Consider the following 24,146-nt stretch of genomic DNA (forward strand, 5'->3'; position numbering starts at 1 on the left):
AAGTTGGCACAGTGAGTTAATTCCAGCCACAGAGTTCTGTTCCCTGATTATTACTGGATCACTGTTGACCTGTCAAATCCCACGCCGACAATGTTGAGTTGCAGCATTATCACACTTTCTGCAGGCACTAAACATGTTATACCTCTTTTTGTAATATAATACATCTTGGTCCAGAATATAGTAAACTTGCTTTTTGGGGCAGTTTTCAGAGTTCCTTTTACTTTTTGACTAAATAGGATCTGTGTTTTGCATGTGGCTCAGAAAGTATTTGTGATATATCCATCCTTTGCCAATAAAACTTTTAGATCTGCCATCCTCTCCATACACAAAGATGATTCATCCAATCCTTCCTGTAAATGTGATAATGCATCTGTGGCTCTGTTCTGTTCTCCTGGATTTTCACCTGCCTCGAGATGACTGGGTGTTTGTGTTGTCCTCATCATTTCATCATCATTCATGAATGTGTTTAGTTTGATCTGAGCAATGGTTGGGAATATGTATGGGCACTGATAAACATGGTCACTGTGTATTTTGGTATGGTTACCCACTAAGCAAAAATGAAATCTTATTGTTGCCCACAATATGGCTAAGGCTTCATGTTTGGTGGAGGTATATGACTTCTCATAATGTAACTTGGCTTGCAGGCTTGCAATACCTATGGTGTAAAACTTTAATCTGAAACAAAACATTTCTTAATCCAACAATTGATACATCAGTGGTATAACATCTTTGCTTGACTTATTTCTCTTGTAGTCAAGTCAAAAGCTGATTGGCTTTCTGCTGTCCATTCCCACATAATATATTTCTTTAACAATTAACTTAAAGCTTGACTATTTTGTGCCTGCTTTGGAACAAACCTTTAGTAAGAACTATGCCGTCCTATGAATAATTTTAATTGTTTTTGTTGCATGATGTAGGAAAATTTCGTACTGCTGTAATCTTGCTTTTAATGGGCGTTATTCCTTCTGATGAAATGATGTGACCAAGAAATTTAATCCTCTTCCTTCCAAAATTTGACTTTTTAAGATTGTTGCTTCAGCTCTTCAGAATTTTTGTGGTACTTCTTTGTATCAATTTCAGATATATTTTCCATGTTGCAACTAATAACAAATTGTCAATATGAATGTAATAGTTGTCCCAGTACTTTATCCAAGGCTGCAGCAAATACACCTGCATTTACATTCAACCTAAATGATGGAACTCTAAACTAGTAACTTCTTCCTGCAAATCTGAATGTTGTATACTTCCGTGTTTCTTTTGTCAAAGTGATTTGCCAATAAATCAATGAAAATAATCAATTTTTGAAAATATAATGTAACTGAATGGATAAAAAATCTACTCACCAAGTGGTGGCAGAAGTACACACACGTGTGAAGGTTAAGCCAGGGTGAAGGGGAAGGAAGAGGGATGAAGGAAAAGGACTGATGAGGTTTATGAAATGAGGAGAGTTTGGAAAAGTCACTAAGAACCCCAGGGCAAGGGAGACCTACCGTACAGGATAAGAAAAAAGGATTGATAGTTGGGGATTGCACCAGGAGAGATATGAAAACCTCAGAGTTTAGAAGTGGAAGGTAGGGTAATAAGCAGAACAGAGATTACTGACAAAATGTTGTGCAAGAGTTAATAAGAGTAGAAATCTAAGTGCATTGTATGTGGTAGAGGTGGCGGGTGGGGAAAAATAGACAGATCAGAAAATAAAAGATAAAGAAAACCAAACATGAGTGAAGGAAGGAATAGTTACTGAGAAGAAGTGCTGAGCCCAAGAAAACGGACATAAACTTAGGCCAGGTGGGTGGCAGGAAGCAAGGATTTGTTGTAATGCTGCTTCCCACCTGTGGAGTTCTGAGAAGCTGAAGTCTGGGGAAAGAATTCAGTTGGCATGTGTGGTAAAACAGGCACCAAAGTCATGTTGTGGAGTATGCTCTGCAACAGAATATTGTGCGTTGCTATTTTGCATCCTTTTGTTATGTCAATTCTGCCTGACTGATAACTTTGTGATGGTGATACCAATGTGAGAGACCAAACGGTGTTTGAGAGACCAAACGGTGTTTACAAAACAGCTGGTACACGGCATGTTGTTTTGCAGGTTGCTCTCCCTTTGGTAGTGTATGTTTTGCCTGTTGCAAGGCTGGTATAGGTGGGGGTAGGAGGGTGCATGGAGCAAGCCTTACTGTAGGGCAATCACAGAGGTAGAAGCCATTGGGTATGGAAATGGGAGGGTGCATACATGGGGAGGGGAGGCTATTCTGTCTAGGTGTGATGGACTGATGGACAAAATGTCAGGCAGAATTGACCTCATTTTAGTTCATGAATTTTGGGTCATTGTAGCCTTGTCAGAGTAGCTGATTAATACATTCAGGACCAGGATAATTCTGTGTGTACTGAGTGACAAGAGATGTATTCCTGTGTTTTTGAGGGATCAACAGTACCAGGATTGGATGTGATGAAGCAGGAAATCTGCTTTTGATCTAAACTGGTGGGGTAATTACATCCTGTGAAGGTTGAGGTGAGAATGGTGGGTGTAAGAATCTGCATCTGAACAAATACATTTTCCTTGAATGCCCAGGCTGCCTGTGGGAGGGAATGTTTGATATGGAAAGGATACCAACAGTCAAAATTTAAATACTGTAGTTTGTTAATAGGTTCAATTTGAACAAAAGTGTGTAGCTGACACTCGATGAGGGTGAGGTCAACATCAAGGAATGTGACAAGGGATTCGGAATAGGATCATGTGAAGTTTTATTGAGAGAATGTATTTAGAGATTCAAAAAAATTTAACACGTCAGCTTCACCATGAGTACATATGGGAAAGTTGTCACTAATTACCTAAACCAAAACATGAGCTGAATGTGTATGGATTCCACGTTAATCCCTCTCCAAGCAACCCATGGAAAGGTTGTCATAGGGAGGCTATTCTGGTTCCTACGGCTGTGTCCCTGATCTCTTTGTGTGTCCGACTTCAGAGTTAAAGTAGTTGTTGGTAAGTATAAAGTAGATTAAGGTAAGCAGGAATGACTTCATAGGTTTGGAATCAGATGGGTACTGATTGACGTAATGTTCAGCAGCAAACCTACCATGCACTGGGGGATGTTGGTATGGACGGAAGCAGTGTTATTGGTGTCAAGCAAGGTGTATTATGAGAGTGGGATGGACACAGATTACAGATGATCTAGGAAACAGTTGATGTCTTTGTGCTATAGGTTGCACATGTTGATGAAGTAAGGCAGATATACATTCAGGGGTGCTTTGATGGCAGCAACTATTAGATGACCACGGTGATTGGGTTTGTGGATTTTAGGAAGAGATTTTGTAATGTCCCTTCGTGTACCTTTGAGCAGTGATTTGGAGCTATGACCGATTGTGCTTAGTTTTCCTTATCGTGATTTGTCTTCCCTCCTTCGTTCTAGCTCGAATGTCTGTTAATCTGTTAAAGTGCATCATTTGGTTGTTATTATTCCCACATTGTAATCACAGTCTCTCCAGTTAACATGTTTGTGGTTGTCCAGTTGGTACCTATGGTTGTGATGTGACTGTCGATTTCTTTCACTGTTATTCACATCATGCATGCGACCGTTTGTTTCTCTTCAACTTGCAGCACATCATGGGCATAGTACTCTGCTTTGTTTAGACACTTTCCAAAATATCTGTCAAGCATCCCACATCTTACATTGTACAGTTTATCTTGAACCCTGCAGGGCTGGTATTTTGACAAAAATAGTCTCAGACTCAGGGTATGTCTGGCATTTGTTGGTAGCTTCTGTTGCTCACAGTGGTGTGTCACATGTCATATTGCCTCTGACAAATCTGACTGATTTTCAGTCCAAGTCTCTTGCAGTACACAGTGGGAAGCTTTATAAATATGACTGGTTGGTGTACATCGCATTTTCCAGGTGTACATTCAGAAAATTACCAGTGCTGCATTTTAACATCCTCTGTCTGATATGTTATCATTATTGATTTTGCTTTCGTAATGCTGGTAGTTTTTACAAAATTTTCTGGACTTGGGTCGCAATCTCAACAGATGAGTTCTTCCCACAACATCAAATCATCGATGATGGGGGTTTGGACACTAATTGCTCTAATGTATGCTTGAATTCCTTTAACTCTTGTTTAACATTTTCCATGTCAGAAGTGATGGCTTCAATGCCTTTTTTGTATTCCTGATTAATAGTTTTATGCATCTTGCCTGTATCTTCCAAAATCTCATGTTTGCATTTCTTATGTTGATTTAGTGCAACGTTTTGTGCTCTGATTAATTCCACTAAGTGCATGTCAATGTGTGACTTGTAGTTGTCGAAAACCTCTTGAACTTTGCCGTGTAACTCCTTGGCCTGTGCTTTTTTCCATTCTGAGAATTTTTATCCTGCATTTTGTGCCACTCCTTAACTTTGTCATCAATAATTGTTATGAGCAGTTCATCTTTGAAACCACATACCAATTTTTTTTCCAGTGCTGTTTCCAATTTTTAAATTTTTACCATTAAATTTTGTTCCTGTTCCTATCATTTATTATCCAAACATTGTTCATATTCTCTGAATTTGTTTGACAACACTTCTTTTATTACTTCAGTCTGAATGTTTTGTTCAAACAACACTTCTACACATTCAGTCAATTATTTTTGCAAATTATTGTGTCATTGACTCTTGTAGCTAAATCTTAAACTGAGTCACACTACTAACTTTTGCAGTTAATGCCACTCGGGAACTTACCATTGCTGCCATTGGTAATGCCGAACTAGCTTAGATCAGGGCTTCACATAAGATGTGCTTCACAAGCAATGGTGATCGCAAGCCTGGAAGGAGTGTCTACTATACTCCCGCCTCCCATCATCTCAAGGAGTAGGCTGGGATCGATGTGCAGTTTTTTTTTACTGTCTCTACGATTATTCTCCTGTTCCACTGCAGATCTGTTGTGTTAAGCTGCATATCAGCATGAGTTGAGTACTGGAACCTTTTTCACTACTACTACTAAACAACAGTATTGTCAGAAATTTGTATACCGCTTGAAGAAGTTCTGTAAAATTTTATCATAGAAATCAGTGGAAAATCCAGGACGGCATGTAAGAATTAAATAAATTGTATACCTGTAGCTACTATTTCCGATATCGTGTATCAAATACCATTTTCAGAGTGATTTGCTACACTCACTATCCTGATTCCAGTCATTCACCTTTGAACAGTCTACAGCACACTTTGTTGTCACATCAGCATGTTTCTCGTATCAACATTTTTTTTTTTTGTGTACATTTCCCTATTGTCAAAAACTTTACAGTTATCATTGTCTTTTGTTGTGCCACTTGCACTGTCATAGTTTTCACCGTTGCTTGAATCATTAGAATCACTTTCTTCCAAGAAAAACTCAGTTCTTGTTGTGGCTTCTTATTTAAATAGGTCATTCAGTTTCCTGCTAATCTAGTAGGTTAGATACAGCTGACACAATAGCTAATATATTTCTCAACAACTTAGAACAAAAAATCTTCAGCACTAATAACACATACACACACTAAGACACTTAAATAGTATTTCCAATATGTAGATGATACTCTGCTGCTAATAGACAGTTCTAACAATGAAATTCAACAGATACATGCAACACTATATGAACTTCATCCTAACATGAAATTCACTACAGGACATGAACACAATCAATTGATCAACTTCCTAGACCTAACAATAAAAAGCAGTAACACCACAAATTAGTTTAAAATTTACAGAAAAACTACGACCTCAGGTAATATTATTAATGCAAATTCTTGTCATCCAAAAAAACACGAACATGCTTATTTTCGCACAATGATAAACAGATTACATAATCTACCATTACAACAACCAGCTATTCAGAAAGAACTTGAAACTCTCAAATACATAGCACAACATAACAGTTTTAATCTCAGTATAGTCAGCCAAATACAAGAGAAATATAAAAATCCCACACATTCCCAAATTCATGCTGACATAAAATTAATATGAGAAACATCAACTAAATGGAAAATCACATATATACTACGAGTACACATAAGAAATATATCAAACTAACTAAATCCAATATTAAAAAATACTACAGTGAGATTTGCGAACTGTACTGCACACAACATAAAAACACAAATCCATTCCAATAAAACAAAACCACCAACATACATATACCCAGATATCTATAAAACCAGTTGTAACAACTGAAAAATCTATATAGGCCAAACAGGAAGAAATTTTGTAATTAGATGTCGAGAACACACCAGAAAGAGTAACGCAAAATCCCTCAACATTTTTCTGCCACTTGAAGATGGAAACCAATAACTACACAATGAAAATCCTATATATAATACCTAAAGGCCCAAAAATTACCATTTTAGAAGAAATAGAAATATGCGCGCGCGCACACACACACACACACACACACACACACACACACACACACACACACACAGGTGAATAAGATAAATATATAACCATACGACATCTATGATTTTTGTCAGGTAAAGCTGTCAAATTTATAGAAAATCAAAATTTCAAAAATTACTCAACAGCATCTATTGTGGAGAAAGAGTATATATATAATAAACAAAAACAATTCACTCAGTATTACAAATACAATACGCAGAAATATTTGATAGCTACAACATCAACGATGTTATATGGAAGTACGTACTCACACACTGTTACAAACCAGTCAGATATATAATGTAAAAATTTTATAAGCTAAAAGCACTATATAATTGCATATCCCTTGAAAATGCAATGCAGCCAAAATAAGTTTATTGCGTAAATGTACAACTCTTGAATAAAGCTTCAAAAAATAGCAGCATCCTAGTACAGTAAATATACAGGGCTATTACAAATGATTGAAGCGATTTCATAAATTCACTGTAGCTCCATTCATTGACATATGGTCACAACACACTACAGATACGTAGAAAAACTCATAAAGTTTCGTTCGGCTGAAGCCGCACTTCTGGTTTTTGCCACCAGAGCGCTCGAGAGCGCAGTGAGACAAAATGGCGACAGGAGCCGAGAAAGCGTATGTCGTGCTTGAAATGCACTCACATCAGTCAGTCATAAAAGTGCAACGACACTTCAGGACGAAGTTCAACAAAGATCCACCAACTGCTAACTCCATTCGGCGATGGTATGTGCAGTTTAAAGCTTCTGGATGCCTCTGTAAGGGGAAATCAACGGGTAAGCCTGCAGTGAGCGAAGAAACGGTTGAACGCGTGCGGGCAAGTTTCACGCGTAGCCCGCAGAAGTCGACGAATAAAGCAAGCAGGGAGCTAAACGTACCACAGCCGATGGTTTGGAAAATCTTACGGAAAAGGCTAAAGCAGAAGCCTTACCGTTTACAATTGCTACAAGCCCTGACACCCGATGACAAAGTCAAACGCTTTGAATTTTTGGCGCAGTTGCAACAGCTCATGGAAGAGGATGCGTTCAGTGTGAAACTTGTTTTCAGTGATGAAGCAACATTTTTTCTTAATGGTGAAGTGAACAGACACAATGTGCGAATCTGGGCGGTAGAGACTCCTCACGCATTCGTGCAGCAAATTCACAATTCACCAAAAGTTAATGTGTTTTGTGCAATCTCACGTTTAAAGTTTACGGCCCCTTTTTCTTCTGCGTAAAAAACGTTACAGGACACGTGTATCTGGACATGCTGGAAAACTGGCTCATGCCACAACTGGAGACCGACAGCGCCGACTTCATCTTTCAACAGGATGGTGCTCCACCGCACTTCCATCATGATGTTCGGCATTTCTTAAACAGGAGATTGGAAAACCGATGGATCGGTCGTGTTGGAGATCATGATCAGCAATTCATGTCATGGCCTCCACGTTCTCCCGACTTAACCCCATGCGATTTCTTTCTGTGGGGTTATGTGAAAGATTCAGTGTTTAAACCTCCTCTACCAAGAAACGTGCCAGAACTGCGAGCTCGCATCAACGATGCTTTCGAACTCATTGATGGGGACATGCTGCGCCGAGTGTGGGAGGAACTTGATTATCGGCTTGATGTCTGCCGAATCACTAAACGGGCACATATCTAACATTTGTGAATGCCTAAAAAAACTTTTTGAGTTTTGGTATGTATGTGCAAAGCATTGTGAAAATATCTCAAATAATAAAGTTATTGTAGAGCTGTGAAATCGCTTCAATCATTTGTAATAACCCTGTATATAAAATGTTTTTAAATGATCCATATGATGGTAATAAATGTAGTCTGATAATATTTGTTCTCCTTGGAACCCTCACATATCGATAAGTTTGCTATGATGCAGTACACAGAATTAGGATTAGTCTGAAAGGATGACATGGTGCCAGTTTTGGGTCCATTGTTGTTGGTGGTGATGGTGCACCACTGACAGCCCACCTCTCTCTGCTGCTGTGACAAGGGAAGACACGACAATGTTCATCATGCTGAAAGTCCATGGTTCACCGGACCTTGTTGCGCTGCCCTTGTGGGTACTTGCCTTGCCTTGTTGCAAGCAAGCCCATTACCTGACTCAGGGTTCTTGACATGGGTATATGACACTGCACAGCCAAGTGAACTGTACGTTTGTCCTCTTGGGCGCTAGTCACACGGAACCACTGTCATCCTGCAAGGTTGTTGAGTATGGTCCGTCCTGCTGAACCAGTTGATTCAACATTAACATGACAGTCATGAGACACCCAACCACTAATATCACAGAATGGTAAACCACATCTTGACCGGCCTCCATTGTGTAGCTGTTGAATTTTTGGTATGTGCTGCTAGAAGTTTATCCTTCTTATATGAGACAAAACTTGATCGTGTCACAAAGAAATAAAATTTCTGAGTGGGATTAAATACCACTGCTTGTACATACTTCGAGAATTTGCGTTTAGGTGTTAATCATTTGTATATCCAACAGTACAGAGCATTTAATGCCAGATTGACTTTTTTCACATACCATCTTCATGGTGTCAAATTTTTAATGGCAAACAGTGTAAATAATGGGAAGAGTGAAAGTAACAGTTCAGCATACAGTGGAGGCATTGACACATCAATAAGCATCTAAATGAGGCTGAGAACTTTTCTAACAGAACATCATTTCCACATTTGACTGTAAAGTTATTTATTTATAAAAACCAATATTGTAGTTTCAGCCTTATGGCCATTATCAATTGGAATATCGTGAACTGCAAAAGCAGATCATATACACACAATTATATTTGAGTCGTGTCATGCGTTTAGCAGTTATATAATAAAATAAAGTCAAAATTAACATATTGCTCACATTGTGCTTCAGCATATACCAAAATAATAAAAACTATCCGACATGTATATGGGTTGTTGGCAAAAAAAAAGTGTCGGATGTTTTGAGAGGTGGTAGTAACCATCAAGACAAGAAAAAAAGGTCCAATAAATATGGGTTCGGAAATGCATACAATCTGAGATCGTTACATTTGTCCATAGCGGTTGAAGACAATAACTCCACCTCCTTGACATGCAAGATAAACATTGAGGAGACAAATACTGTATGGACACAATCATAGCCTTAGTGACCTGTAAGCAGGGTTCATTACTCTGCATGTCTTTCTGTATTGACATACTCTGGTATTAACATCAGTCTGAGCATTGGGTAGTTTACAACCAGTTGTGTTGTCAGCATTATGTTATAGATGCTGTAGTCTCAGACTTGTTAGTGTGTGTTATTGTGCAGTAAATTTCTAGCAGTGCTGGGTATGTGTTGTAGAGTTGTATCAACTTTAAAAAAAATGGCTTAATTGTTATGTTTACTGTTGTTGTGATGTGCATATTGCCCTCTACATAAATGGTGCAGTAATTTTCTTTTGTCTTCCACATGTTAGCAATAGGCATGTACTAATTGACAAGTGAAATGGTACATATGATTTTCTGCTACAGTTTAGCAAATGGAAATAGTTGCAAGCCTGTGCCATCTACACGGAAAAATATTCACATCACACAGTACCATAAGCTGTTCGGCTAACTATTTCAGCATTTCAAGGACACAGGTCCTCTAGCACCACACAAGGTGAACAGTAGGTGGTCTTGATCAGTCCACACACCTCAGATGGAGGAGCGTGTTCTAAATCTACGACAAGGTGGGTTTCACAAGAGATGACATTGTGAACCAGTGTGTGGCAATTGGCAGCAGCAGAAGGCATGATTCTCTATTTGTCTGGTTGGTACTACATGAGCAATTGCTGCATCCGTACCATCTTCAGTGCAATAAAGCACTAAGGCCAGAAGGTGACCACAGCAGATTGCAGTCCTGTCAGTGGCTCTTACAGAAGTGTACTGCAGATCTACTGCTTTTGCCGAAGATTTTAGTGACTGACGAGGCAGGGTTCACAAGAGATGGCATGTGACGTTCATAACCAGCATGAGTGGGCTAATGGAAATCCCTGTGCACTTGCAGAAAGAGTGCATAAACGACATCAGTGTATGGGCAGGTGTTTTTAGTGATAAATTACTAGGGCTGTACATCCTACAATGAAGATTAAACGGGACTCATTGTCATAAATTTCTTGTTAATATATTGCCTCCCTTGTTGGCCTTATCAGCAAAGATTACAGGTGTGGTTTATGCACTGTCATGCACCAGCACATTTCCTCTGCAGAGTGCATGAACATCTGATGCTGACATTTCAAGATCGCTGGATAGGTCTGGGAGGCCCCACACCTTGACCTCCCCATTCCCCAGACTTCAGTCCCCAACATATTTGGTTCCCGTAGGATTTTGGTTATTTGGGGGGGGATGCTTAAAGGCATTAGTCTATGCCATCCCAGTCAGTGATGTCCAAATAGTGCAGGATTTCGTTTTCAATGCATGGCAGCTTACGATGACAACCAGGTGTATTTCAATGAGTGGTGATTTGTTATCCCAAGGGAGAGAGGGATGCATTGCCATGGACAGAAATCATGTTGGACACCTCCTATTACAAGTGTGATGAAAGGACATCAGGTCGAACCTTCCCTATGAACATGTGTGCATATCTCAGAAAGTAAGTTTTGAGGACCTGTGTTTATTGGACTTTATGTTCTTGTTTTGGTGGATACTAACACCCCTCAAAATCTTCAACACTTTCTTTTTAGCACCCTGTATATGTCATCAGCACATACATATGTTGGCTATTTCAGTGCAAGAATGGGTCTATATTAATCAAGAACGAACTAAGAATGACATAAAAATGGCATAAATTATACATGCAGTTAGTGGTATTATCTTCTTTTACAAAAATTGCATCAAACCATTACGTGTGTACACTGTATAGGTGATAAATGAGGCTGTTGGCAGGAAAAAACACATTCTCGTGTGGTATTCTGTATGCTATCGCCAGACATCATGCACTACAGAGTAAACATTTCCTATCTGAGTGAATTAATAATTATTATAAGTCAGTCGGCAAACATTCGATATTCTGCTGTATAATAGAACCGTACTATTTAAGGAAGGAGATGGGTATATCATTTACCAAGGCATGACTTTGTAAAAGTCGTCTCCCCTAGCTTTGCATGCTCATAACATCTAGCAATCTGGGCAGTAATAATCATATAGACCCCATTACTCATGCATACATTGCAACAAAAACACTGAATGTGAACTTCACAACCACATAAAACCATCTTTTGTGACATTGCTTACTAAATATACTGAATTAATAAATAAAATAAAAAATATATGCTTACAGACACTGAATCTAAAGCGAAATTTGTGGGAGAAATATCTCAGCCCTTTGAAATACATGCAGGTGTAAAGTAAGGTGGTGGCCTGTCCCCGATTCTTTTTAATAGTGTTTTAGAAAAAACCGTGCAACTTTGGAAGGAAAAACTGAATGAATGTAAGATTTCACAAATAAGGTTGGGAAAAGGAAACAAAAATATTGAAATTAACTGTCTCACATTTGCAGATGACATTGCTATACTTTCTGAAAATGTGACATCTCCTATATCAAAAATTAATCTTGTAGAAGCAATAGCCAGTAGGACTAGCTTAAGAATTTCTGCATGGGGAAAACATATTACAAACATTAAAAAGATGCTGCCACTTTCTGATAACAGCCAAATTGAAAAGGTTAAAAAATTTGAATACCTTTGGGAGACAGCAGTTATAGAGGAAAGGATTTGTAAAATGGGAAAAGCATGTGGTTTAACTAAAGATGTTAACAATAAAAAATGTGTTAAATCTTCAAATTTAACACACATATTTCGGACAACACAACAACACATATAAGCCACTGAGTAAGTGGACCTGTGAACAAGTCGGCATTCGATTAAACCCTGAGTCTCAGTCTAGCGGCTGCTGCTCGGCTGGCCGCTTAGGTGGCGCAGCTGCTGCATGGCTGGCAGACAGCGCCGCACGTAGAGGACGTGCGTAATTGCGCGGCGGCACTTTGAATAATCGGCGAGTCACAACAAAATGCCTGTCTAAAAATGCAAAAAACAAGGTGCATTCAATACACTAGTGAAGGCAGAATCTCTATACAGTGCAATGTCACTTAATGAGCACCTCTCATAAGGTGCAATTCACATAACATGCGAAACAGATTGTAAAAAAAAAGTGACTCACTTTGTGAGCAATGTTTTGCATAATGAGCAACAACGATTACGTAGATTTAGTGTGATGACACCAGCTGTTCCTGCAGCGAGAGCAATGCTCAACAATATGAACACCTTTCATTGTTAACAGAGGTATATGAACAATGTCTTTTGTATGCACTGCAGTCTGGGTTTAGTGCTCTTTTGCTATCATCTTAGTGCAGCTTGTGGCCACACATTTTTCTAAACTTGTTTTCACACAGCATTTTTCTTTGTGTGTAGATTTTAATAATCTTCATATAAATGTCCCTAAAGATAAAGCCTCAAGAAGACGACAAAAGAGAAAAAAATGACCTTAGGAATGACACACAAAATCACTGAAAAACGTGAACGTGGTGTGAATGTTGCTGATTTAGCACATACTTACAATTGGTCTACATTATTTATTTGCACTATCCTCAAGAACAGGGACAAAATTACAGATATAGATGCTTCAAAGGGAGTGACAAGAGTATCTAAACAATGGTTTCGTATTCTGGCTGATGTCGAAAGGTTGCTCCGTGTATGGATAAATGACAAGCAATTGTAAGGTGACACTATTAATGAGAACATCTTCCTGGCAGATTAAAACTGTGTGCCCGACTGAGACTCGAACTCGGGACCTTTGCCTTTTGCGGGCAAGTGCTCTACCATCTGAGCTACCGAAGCACGACTCACACCCGGTCCTCACAGCTTCACTTCTGCCAGTATCTCGTCTCCCACCTTCCAAACTTTACAGAAGCTCTCCTGCGAACCCTGCAGAACTAGCACTTCTGAAAGAAAGGATACTGCGGAGACATGGCTTAGCCACAGCCTGGGGGATGTTTCCAGAATGAGATTTTCACTCTGCAGCGGAGTGTGCGCTGATATGAAACTTCCTAGCAGATTAAAACTGTGTGCCCGACCGAGACTTGAACTCGGGACCTTCGCCTTTCGGGGGCAAGTGCTCTACCATCGGAGCTACCGAAGCACGACTCACGCCTGGTCCTCACAGCTTCACTTCTGCCAGTATGTCTCTGCAGTATCCTTTCTTTCAGGAGTGCTAGTTCTGCAGGGTTTGCAGGAGAGCTTCTGTAAAGTTTGGAAGGTGGGAGACGAGATACTGGCAGAAGTGAAGCTGTGAGGACCGGGCGTGAGTCGTGCTTCGATAGCTCAGATGGTAGAGCACTTGCCTGCGAAAGGCAAAGGTCCCGAGTTCGAGTCTCGGCCGGGCACACAGTTTTAATCTGCCAGGAAGTATCATATCAGCGCACACTCCGCTGCAGAGCGAAAATCTCATTCTGGAATGAGAACATCATTTGTGAGAAGTTGAGAATGAATTTTGCCAACCTTGTTAAGAAGCACCAAGGGTCATCAGTGGCCAAAGAAATGTTAAGGGAAGTCGTGTGTGGTTCAAGAAGTTTAAGAAGAGAACCAGCATCCACAGCATTGTGAGGCACGTTGAAGCAGCCAGCTCCGCTACAAAAGCAGCAGAGAACTTCGTCAGAAACGTCAAAATGCTTGTAGATTCTGAGGGTTATCTGCCGTAACAGGTTTTTAATTGTGACGAGATGGATCTATTCTGGAAAAAGGTGCCGAAGCTTACCTTCATAACAGCAGAGGAGAATGCATTACCCGGTCACAAGCCAATGAGAGACCATCTTACACTGCTATTATGTGCCAATGCAAGTGATGATTTGAGAATTAAACTGCCGCTTGTTTACCATTCAGACATTACACAAGCCTTTAAGAAGTTTAAAGTGCAGAACAACAGGTTAAGTGTGATGTGGAGGCCCAATAACAAGTCTAGAGTGACATGTAATCTTTTTTGTGATTGGATCAATGAAGTGTTTGGTCCTTCAGTGAAAAAATATTTGCTTGATATGAATCTGCCATCCATGTCTTCCTTGCTATGGACAACACTCCTATCCATTCTCTAGGCCTACAAGACTACGTTCTTGAAGAATTTCAGTTCATTGAGATCAAATTTGTCTCCCAACACCACTCCGTTACTCCAGCCTATGGACCAAAAAACAGATTATTTCTAACTTTAAGAAGCTGTGCACTAAAGCACGCTTCGAGCATTGCTTTGAGTTGACTGACTTGAATGAGTTGAATGACTGACTCTCAGAGAGTTTTGGAAATAATACTTCAACATATTTACCTGCATCAATATGTTCGAAAAGATGTGGCGGGGGGTTACCAAGAAAACTCTCACTTCTGCTTGGATGAAGCTTTGGCTGGAGTGCATTGTCAAATGTGACTCTGAGGCATTTGAGTCAGTACCTGTGAAGCCTGTAGTCAATGAGATTGTGTCTTTGGCTAAGAACATGAGACTAGAAGTGAATAACAATGATATTGATGAGCTTGTGGAAGATCACAGCCAAGAAATGACCACCAAAGAGCTTATGGAGTTGTAGTGTGTTTCATAGCAGGAAGTTGTGGTGAGGAGTTCTTCAGAGGAGGAGGAGGTGGTGGTGGTAACGAGAAAGCAGCAATCTTCTGGTGCAACAAGAGAAATGTTAATGTGGAAAGCATGTGAATCGGTTGCATTGTACATTGAAAATCACCACCTCCAATAAAGCAGTGGGTATGTGCGCTACAAATTTATTTTATGAGAATACTGTGCCGCAGTTTTGCCAAATGTTGAAGCATAAGCAGAAACAAATGACTATATATAGCTTGCTAGTAAAAAAGAACTAATTATGTATCATGAATAATAAAGTGCGTATATTGTATGTATAATTTTCTTTGAATAAATGGCACGTCAAAGCTAAAACTTTCAGTATTTTTTTCTGCATGGAATGCATTATCATATTTTACATTAATTTATAGGCGATAAATTGTTTCACTTAATGAGTATTTCTCTCTACGAGTAACACTCTTGAACAAATTATGCTTGCTACTCAAGGTTCCACTGTATGCAAGTGAATATCTAGCATTAAACTATAAATTAGAAATAATAAAAAGGCGAATCATTAGGAATGTATTAGGCCCATGAGAAACTATGGAACTTCGTAGTAATGACAAAATTTATTTAAATATAGAAAACTTCTCAGAAGAAGACTTCTATTTTTTGGACATTTATATCAAATTAAAGACAGTCGATTAACCAAACAGATCTTCAAAAGTTTGTGGCGTAAGAAGTCAACAAGAAGTGGCATCCATAAAGTAGAAAAAAAAATTATACGAAAGCTGAAGGAGCAACTGACAGAGAAGTGTTAACTGACAGAGAGGTGTTCAGGGAAAGGTATCGAATGTGGAAGGATTTCAAGGTAGGAGAGTGAAAAAAACTGGTCTGAAGTGGTCAGCAGACAGGAAGAAAAAACAGTGGGCAGACGAAAGAGCCCTAGAACAAAAGAACCACCAAAAAGGAACATGTGGTCCTTAGTTGACCATTCGTATATATGCATCCTAGGTTATTTCCCACTTCGTATGGAAGATTACTTCTACAGGAAAAATAACACTGTAAACTACATTCTAAAACTGTAAGACACTTGTGCAGATTTATTCATACAACCATTGGTTTTCTCAGAATGCTTAGGAAAACACTGCCGTTTGGGCTGCTTTGGTAAGACCGATTTAAAACACAGTATTCATGAAGATTTTTAAAATACGTTACTCACATTTAACCCACAAGCATTGTGAATACAAAATACATATGCATTCAACACAAAACTCCTTCATTTTCTTAAGGAAGATGGGGACAATACAAAACAATGATAACAGTGTAACTACTATTCATGCTACAAAACTAGAATACACACATTTCAGTACATGTTATTGCATCTCATGTGTGTTGGTATTTCTAAGTCAGTTTAGAAAGCAATGCACTATTATTGACTTATTGCTATATGAGGTGGCACACATTGTGCGTGTTCAGTATATAAAGATGTTTCAAAGTAGTTAAATTATGTAACATATTTTAGATGCGTGTATAACAGTGCACGTAACATCTTCCTGGATACGAAACAAATTGGTATAAAGTTGTCCATAACATATTCATATATCTAATGTGTTAATTTCATCCCCATCGATGCGCAAGTCATCGAAGTGGCGTCAAATCGAAAGACTTGCACCTGGCGAACGGTCTAGCCGACGGGAGCCCCTAGTCACACAGCATTTACATTTAATAAGAGACTGTGTCAGTATACTGTGATGATAGTGACTTAAGATTAATTCTACAGTGTATTCACATGTTCAAAAGCATATAAATAACAATGGCATCAGAACAGTGTTAACATGGGGATAGGTACCTGATATAAGAATGGTTCTGTTAATGGGTCAGAGGAATTGGGGAGAGGGTTGGACGGGGAAAGACGCACTCACTTAAGTACAACCTCACTTCTGTTACCTTTTATTATTAGCACTAGTGCTGACTAGGAATTATTTGAAAATCTCGTGTTTCATAACTGTGCTTGCTTGCGGCTTGCTAAACACTCATAAAGTTTGACAGTGGGGCCATTCAAATGTTAGAAATGTTACCATCATGGTTTTTATCTGATTTTGTGACTATGTATTTATTGTGTAATTTGGACACTTCACATATTCTTAATGTTTGGAGTAGTAGCTGTATGTAAGCGCCTTTATGAATATTTATATTTGATACTTCTGCCTGATGATGAGTAGCAATAACCAAAATTACTATCGAAAGAAATAAAAAAATTAATTATTTGACAGCCTCAAGTGGAAACAATCAAGTTATATAATTACATAAAGGCTGTGGACCACTCCAGCATCAAATTATAGGATGGGATATGCCCATGACTTTAGTAGAATGTGTGGGGTAGGTGCATTGTATAGGTCTTGCACCTGGATCTTCCACAGGAGTGTGACTCATATGGTAAGGAATTGGACGTAGTTGTGTAAGGATGAACTAAGATATTTCGTAGATTGGGTGGGCGATGAAGTACCTCTTTGGGAGGTGTGGGAAGGTTTCAGTAAAAAATGTACAGCTTTATTATAAGTGATTTAAAAGTGAAAGGAAAATTAATTGTATTTTGCTCCACTGATTTTTATTTATTACTACAGAGAAACCCCTATTTTATGTTTTCATGTGGTCCAGACCTCAAAACTGTAAAATTCAGGAAAATGGTAAAACCCCCAAAATATGAGCAAAAACACATGTACTTGGCATATATTATTAAAAATCACAGTCCTCTCCAATACTTTGTATAAAATCTGTCTAAGTGGAGGGAATTAAATGAACAATACAATGTTTATAGTATAATTTGTGGTAATGGATTTCATCAGTTCTTAAAAAAATTAGGGATGTGTAACAGCAAGTAAAAAAAAAAAAAAATTTGAAATTGGTATGTGGGTACAAGGTAATCAAGCATGTTTTCCGACATGCTACAAGTACAAATTATACATGCAAAACACGCGTTATTGAGAGATCATCCTTTGTGTTCACCCAGAAAAAAAGCAAAAATTGCTGAACATGTTGAATTAAACCAAAAGCGTCACAGCAGCTAAGTGGTTAAACCATAAACATAAATTCGGATAACTGCTTGATGACAGATTTTGTCACCATTGCTGTTATTGTTTAATGCTTTTCTTAAAAGCTACGCTTCATATGCTCACCAATGTTAAAGTGTTATTTTAGAGTTGATGAGAGATAGAGAGACGTGAAAAAATGAGTTTACTTCCCCAGTTGATGTTACAAGCTTATTAGAAGGTGGCTCATTCAATTCCTACACTGTGTAAAATGTAAAAACTCAAGTGCTACAGTTTTGCTTCGTGCCCTTTTCCACTACTACCAGTCTTTACGATCTGCAGTGTGTAGTGTGTGTGGTGCAAAGTATGTATGTGAATAGTGTATGTAGTTGTTGCAACTGTATTGTGTAATGTATGTAGTTGTTTCAACTGTATTGTGTCAGAATTGAAAATGAAAATCTTTAAAATGTGATATCACAAAACCCTTATTCTATTTCTGTTTGACATCTCTGTCATAGCACATCATCTACATAAAAATATATTTTCAGCACTTCACAAAATGCTTTCACCTCTACATGCACTCAGGGTGTTGAAGGGCCACTCGTCCTCTCCACACATGCAGTAGGCAAGCTCTTTTTATATGTGTTAGTGTGGTGTGGTGGCAGCGCTGACTATTGGTTGACTTTAACAGGTTGCCAGCCAATAAGAGCTCACTAGCCAGAAATGGGCGATGTTTCCTTGCTTATGACCGAGCATATCCTTTGAGACTCAGTGTTAGAATTTAAAAGATTGGCAGTTGATAGTGTTACTGAACACAGTACATTGGAAATACATGCAAAAAGACTAAGTGGCACAAGAAAATATGGTGGCTGGATCACTTTGTCACCTATTGGCTTGGTCCGGAACATTTTGCGTTGACTGTCTTGTTTTTTCATTAGCGATGCAACCTAGCAGTAGTTGTATCATACTAGTGCGGTGAAGCTAAATGCTGCAAGTTGTGTTGGCAACACCGACCATGGATTACGCCACCATTTCCTCTCTGATGTCTCCCCTCTTCACAATGGCCCAAAATATCCCCTTAACTCTGCCGCCACCTGTGTTTCGAACCATTTGTCTTTTGTGCCACATATAGCTCATTCAGTCACGTCAAATGTCAATAGGAAGAAATGGGGATGTAATCAAGCGAGATGTTGAGTAAGAACCTTAATTGAGGTAAACCTTATTAGGAAGAATTGTAAAATCAGGACTTTTTTTAGCATTGATCTTTTCACAGGGGCTATGAATTTAGGGAGAATCATGAAAAAAGTAAAATCAGAGAAGGTAGAATTAAAGTTCCACTGTGATTGGTATCCTGTTAATTTAGGACATTATCAGTTAACAACTGACTAGTGTCCATAAAGACAAATTTACTAGGTTTGAACATCCAATATCTGCTCTAACTCACCCAATGAGCTGCAGTGGGGAGGGGGGAGAGTGTGGGTAGGCTTTACACTGAAGGTGAACTCCTAATTTTGCATTTTTGCATAAACAAATCATTGTCAGTAATGAAAGAAGTGATAAGTGACAGAAAAATCGTAGCATCAACTAAAATAAATACTAGTAGAACAAAGTTAAGTTGGTTTGCTTTTTATGCTTAAGTATGAAACATTTTGATTCAGTAGTAGTTGAAGTATCCATTAATATATTAACATGTAAATGTGTTTTTGTGGTACTGCCCGCAGCAGCAGCAACATTATCAACAGAAGCTACAACCATTCCACTCATTCCAGAACTCTGGACCCCATTTTGCTCAGATGCAACAACCACCTCAGAAGATTCTCATAAATCCACACTTCAGAGGTGCTGTACAGCCCCACTCAGATGGTAAGTGCAAATTGTATGTATATTTCAGTTTGTTCCTAGAACTATTCCAAACTTGAGTCTCCGACTATTTTGTAATAAAACACTTCGAAATTATTAAATCCACTTATTTTGTGTAAGCATCATATTTCAGTTCCACACCTTAGTCCAGTGTCCACATTTTGATTTAACACTGCCTAATTTGGCCATGTTCTGGAGCAGGATTGCTACCCATCTTCCATAAATGAGGCAGTGAGTGATTATTAAAAACATGGTCCGAACTGCACTTAAGCCTTTATCTGTCAGGTGTGCAACTGTGTATATAGTTGTGATTACCTTTAAAAAATATAATTTTGTGGATTGGTATCATTATAAAAAAGTTGACAACTTATACAAAACCTGTGTGAAATCGTAATGTATATCCTTTTCCCTGTAACTGAATGGGAGAAAAAAGAACTAAATCTTTAAAAAGTTATCAATCACTGAACTGTTTTTCGTGTTTGTTCTCATACATTGTGTCCATTGCAACTGCAAGATAATCAACGATTAATTTTATTTTCTTATGCTTACTAATAAAACAGTAATAAAGTCAGTTATAGTGTGCGCTATTGTTGATGTATTAGCTAAAGGGACAATTGAAGGATTAACATTCCATTTTTTCTTGTCTATACAGATAAACAATTACAGTATTATGAAAAAGATAGTTTCTACTCGCCATATAATGGAGATGCTGAGTCACAGGTAGGCACAACAAAAAGACCGTCGGAAAGTCAGCTGAAGAGAGAGAGAGAGAGAGAGAGAGAGAGAGAGAGAGAGAGAGAGAGAGAGAGAGAGAGTGTGTGTGTGTGTGCGTGTGTGTGTGTGTGAGTGTGTTTGATAATGGCCTTGTTGGCCTATCTGCGACTCAGCGTCTCCACTATATGGTGAGTAGCGACTATCCTTTTCATAATATTGTTACACTCCATCATGGATTTTCCATTGTTAGATAAACAGTTACATTGTTATGTGCAATATTTTGGCTGCCACTGTAGTCATCTTCATCAGATGCTGCAAATTATGCTCTTACATGTGCTTGCTACCAGCATTTCAGCTGAATATAGGAGATATTCAGCAGTAAACACAAGTTAGTGTAATTGGATAATGAGTTGAATAACATCAGATGGGATATGATAGGGTTATCAGAAGTGCTCCATGTTTCAGACGTATAGGTATCTCAGATAGAATAGCAGACAAATTAAAAAAAAAAAAAAAAATAAACAAAAGATTTTCCATGACAATCTTTCAGGTCTATGCACTAACAACATTATATGCTACTGTGAACGTATAATACCTCTTTGAAGGAATGCGAAAGCTGATATATAATAGAAAATCTTAGCGCGAGTCATTGATGAGAGACTTTAATGGAAAAGGAGGACAATAATGAAATAAGGATTCTTCAATGAGAAAATTTGAATATAATAGCAAAAATTAATATGACTAGTGCGCAAAACTTAAGGACAAAAGTAACTTTCTCATGATGTGTTGCTGCAAAGTAACATAGCTCAATGGAACTTCGAGCACAGGGTCCCAGGTTCGATTCCTGGCGGGGTCAGGGATTTTCTCCTGCCTTGAGATGATTGGGTGTTTGTGTTGTCCTCATCATTTCATCGTCATTCATGAAAGTGGGAAGATTGGACTGAGCAAATGTTTGGAATTTGTAGGTGTGCTGATACCACGCAGTTGAGTGCCCCACAAACCAATCATCATATCATCATCAGCATCAATGGAACTTGCAGCCTACTTAAAAAAGAACTGCTACTGTATAGTACAGAAGGTAACTGATGGGGTGGGAACATGCAGTGAGATGAACAGAAATGGCACCTTTTTTCAAAGACAGTAATTACACTGAAGTCTCGGTGATTTATGATGGGACCCTAGACATCACAAATGGCAGAAAAAGGTACTTACGGGCGTGTGATCACCACGAATGGGAATGCATCCTCTGCAACATGCACCCATAGCCATGTTGGCCACAAGGTTGGTAAGTAGTTCTTGTAGTGGGACATTCCATTCCTCCACTAGTGCAGTTGACAACTGCTGCTTGGTTGTTGATGCATGTTCACATACTGCAACACGTCTCCCCAACGCATCCCACACATACTCAAAGGGATCTCAATCGGTAATGCGGGCAGGGCCATCCATTTGCTACACATGCTGTTGTTCCATGGGCTCCTCCACTTCTGCTATTCACTGTGGTTGTGGATTGCCATCCATAAAAATGAAATTGGGGCTGAATGCACCCCTGAAAAGATGCATGTGGGATAGGAGTACAGTGTCACAATAAAGTTAACTGGTTTGTGTACCATGATCAAAGATGTGGGTGTCAGTATGTCCATGCACAATTGTGCTTCCCCGCACCATGACACCTGGACCACCAAAATGATTATGTTCAACAACATTTTGAGGTGCATTACATGTTCCACTACTTGTCATACTTGGCATATGAAGGTACATCCAGACTCACAACTCAGACTGAATCTGCTCTCATCCACGAAGAGTACACGACCCAGCTGCTTGCTGGTCCAGTCCTTTTGCTCTTGGCACCATCACATACAGAATGTGCAACATGCTGGTCATCAGGTAAAGAAACCAACCCCATTCATTCGCTATGCCTCTGTGGAGTGAGAGATTGCGTGCCTTGCAGTCCTGTTAAATGTAGTTGCCATGGCACCCACTATTTGACATGGGTTCTTTCTTGCCTGTTGCACGATTGAGTGGTTATCATCTACTGTAGCTGACATGGTTGACCACTTCCTCTCCTTCGTACAGCAGTGCCCATGATTCAGAATGCTCCCCCTGCATGTGGAACAAAGCTGCAAGCAGTACCAAACTCCTGGGATACACTTATCACACTTGTCTTCCTCCCAATTTTCCGATGATTCTTCCCCATGTACAGTCATCCAAATGTTGTCTTTGACCCATGTTGTAATGAAGAACACAGTGCACGGAAACTGCTTGCTGATAGACACACTGTCTTTTCCCATTCCTTCAAGTGTTGCTGAGCCATTAACATTTGATGCTATACTCATGCTGACCTCACACTTCCACAGTGTAGTAAATCTGTTGCATTACTTTATCTGGCTCGTTCGTGAGTTTTCCAAAGCTGTGTATGTTGGTAGAATTTGTCAAAGGTAATATATTTATGCTTCATACATTCTGGCAGAAGAAAAACACAAATAGAAAAGGGACTCAGCAGGGACTAACTGGAAATAAGAAATGAAACTGAATCTTTTATCAAACGTTAGAGAGATTGTGCAGGATGTGACAGTCCTGAACTGCTTTAGTTCATCAATTCTGAGATGCTGAGTAAAATAGAAGTAAAGCTGAAATAAGCAAACTCACAAGGCAAGAAACCAAGACGTTTGGATTACGAGAAATTGTTTAATAATAAGGGCTGCATACTAGATTAAATTAAGCAATCAGTTTAGCATCTTGGAAAATCAGGATTATGTGGATATAGAGGAAAGATCCAATTATTTAGCATAAGTACTCAGGAAAGCAGTAAAAGGTGTTAGGGGCAGAGACAAAAGAAAAGAAAACTTCAAATGGAGCAAGGAAGGAGAGTGTGCAAGCAAATGATAACAGAAATATAGTAGATTACACTGTATTAAACACAATTGCTTGGAAATGTATCTGTGAGGATGTGAGGAAATAAAATGAAAATGCCATTGGAGAAACAATGAAAAACTGTAAGAGCAGGCAGAACGCAGAACAGAAACATGTGTTTATTGGATGTCATTTTGCATTAGTTAATAAGGCAGTAACAAACAAAAATGGGGAAAATCTATCAAGTGTTTGAGGATTCCTTTAACTGTTTGTATAATTCAGAAAATGAATAAGACTTGTTTATTATTTTTAATGTCCCATTTTCTAATGTAAATCCCTCAGTATCACCTGATTCAATTTGACTACACTCCATTACCCATGTTTTACTGTTGCTGATATTCATAATCTCTTTTCAAGATGCGATCCGTTCCTTTCAATTTATCTTCCAGTCCTTTGCCATTTCTGGCAGAACTACAGTGTTATCAGCAAACCTTCAGACTTTTATTTCTTCTCCCTAAACTTCACTACCTTTTTCAAAATTGTCCTTTGTTTCCTATAATGCTTACTCAGTGAACAGATTTTAAACAACACAGTCGATATGCTACAACTTACCTGCTCCATTCCCAACTAGGGTTTCCATTTTGTGGTCTTCAACTCATATAACTTCAATCTGGTTTCTGTATGAGCGGTAGATAGATTTTCACTCTCTGTGTTTTACCCCTACTTCCTTCACAATTTAAAAGAATTTACGCCTGTGAGC

The 24,146-nt window shown here is 38.8% G+C and overlaps 1 protein-coding gene across 3 annotated transcripts in view; it reads left to right on the forward strand.

Moving 5' to 3' along the window:
- Positions 1-24,146, forward strand: part of LOC124622029 (RNA-binding protein 33-like) — a 246,829-nt gene that overhangs the window by 98,848 nt on the left and 123,835 nt on the right. For 2 of the 3 annotated variants that reach the window (XM_047147585.1, XM_047147586.1), the window contains exon 7: positions 19,684-19,825. In XM_047147585.1, coding sequence (XP_047003541.1) covers positions 19,684-19,825 — 142 coding nt within the window. The remainder of the gene's footprint in view (positions 1-19,683; positions 19,826-24,146) is intronic. The other variant, XM_047147587.1, reaches the window with a different exon arrangement.

This window comes from Schistocerca americana, chromosome 7 (assembly GCF_021461395.2).
Source record: "Schistocerca americana isolate TAMUIC-IGC-003095 chromosome 7, iqSchAmer2.1, whole genome shotgun sequence".
NCBI lineage: Eukaryota > Metazoa > Arthropoda > Insecta > Orthoptera > Acrididae > Schistocerca > Schistocerca americana.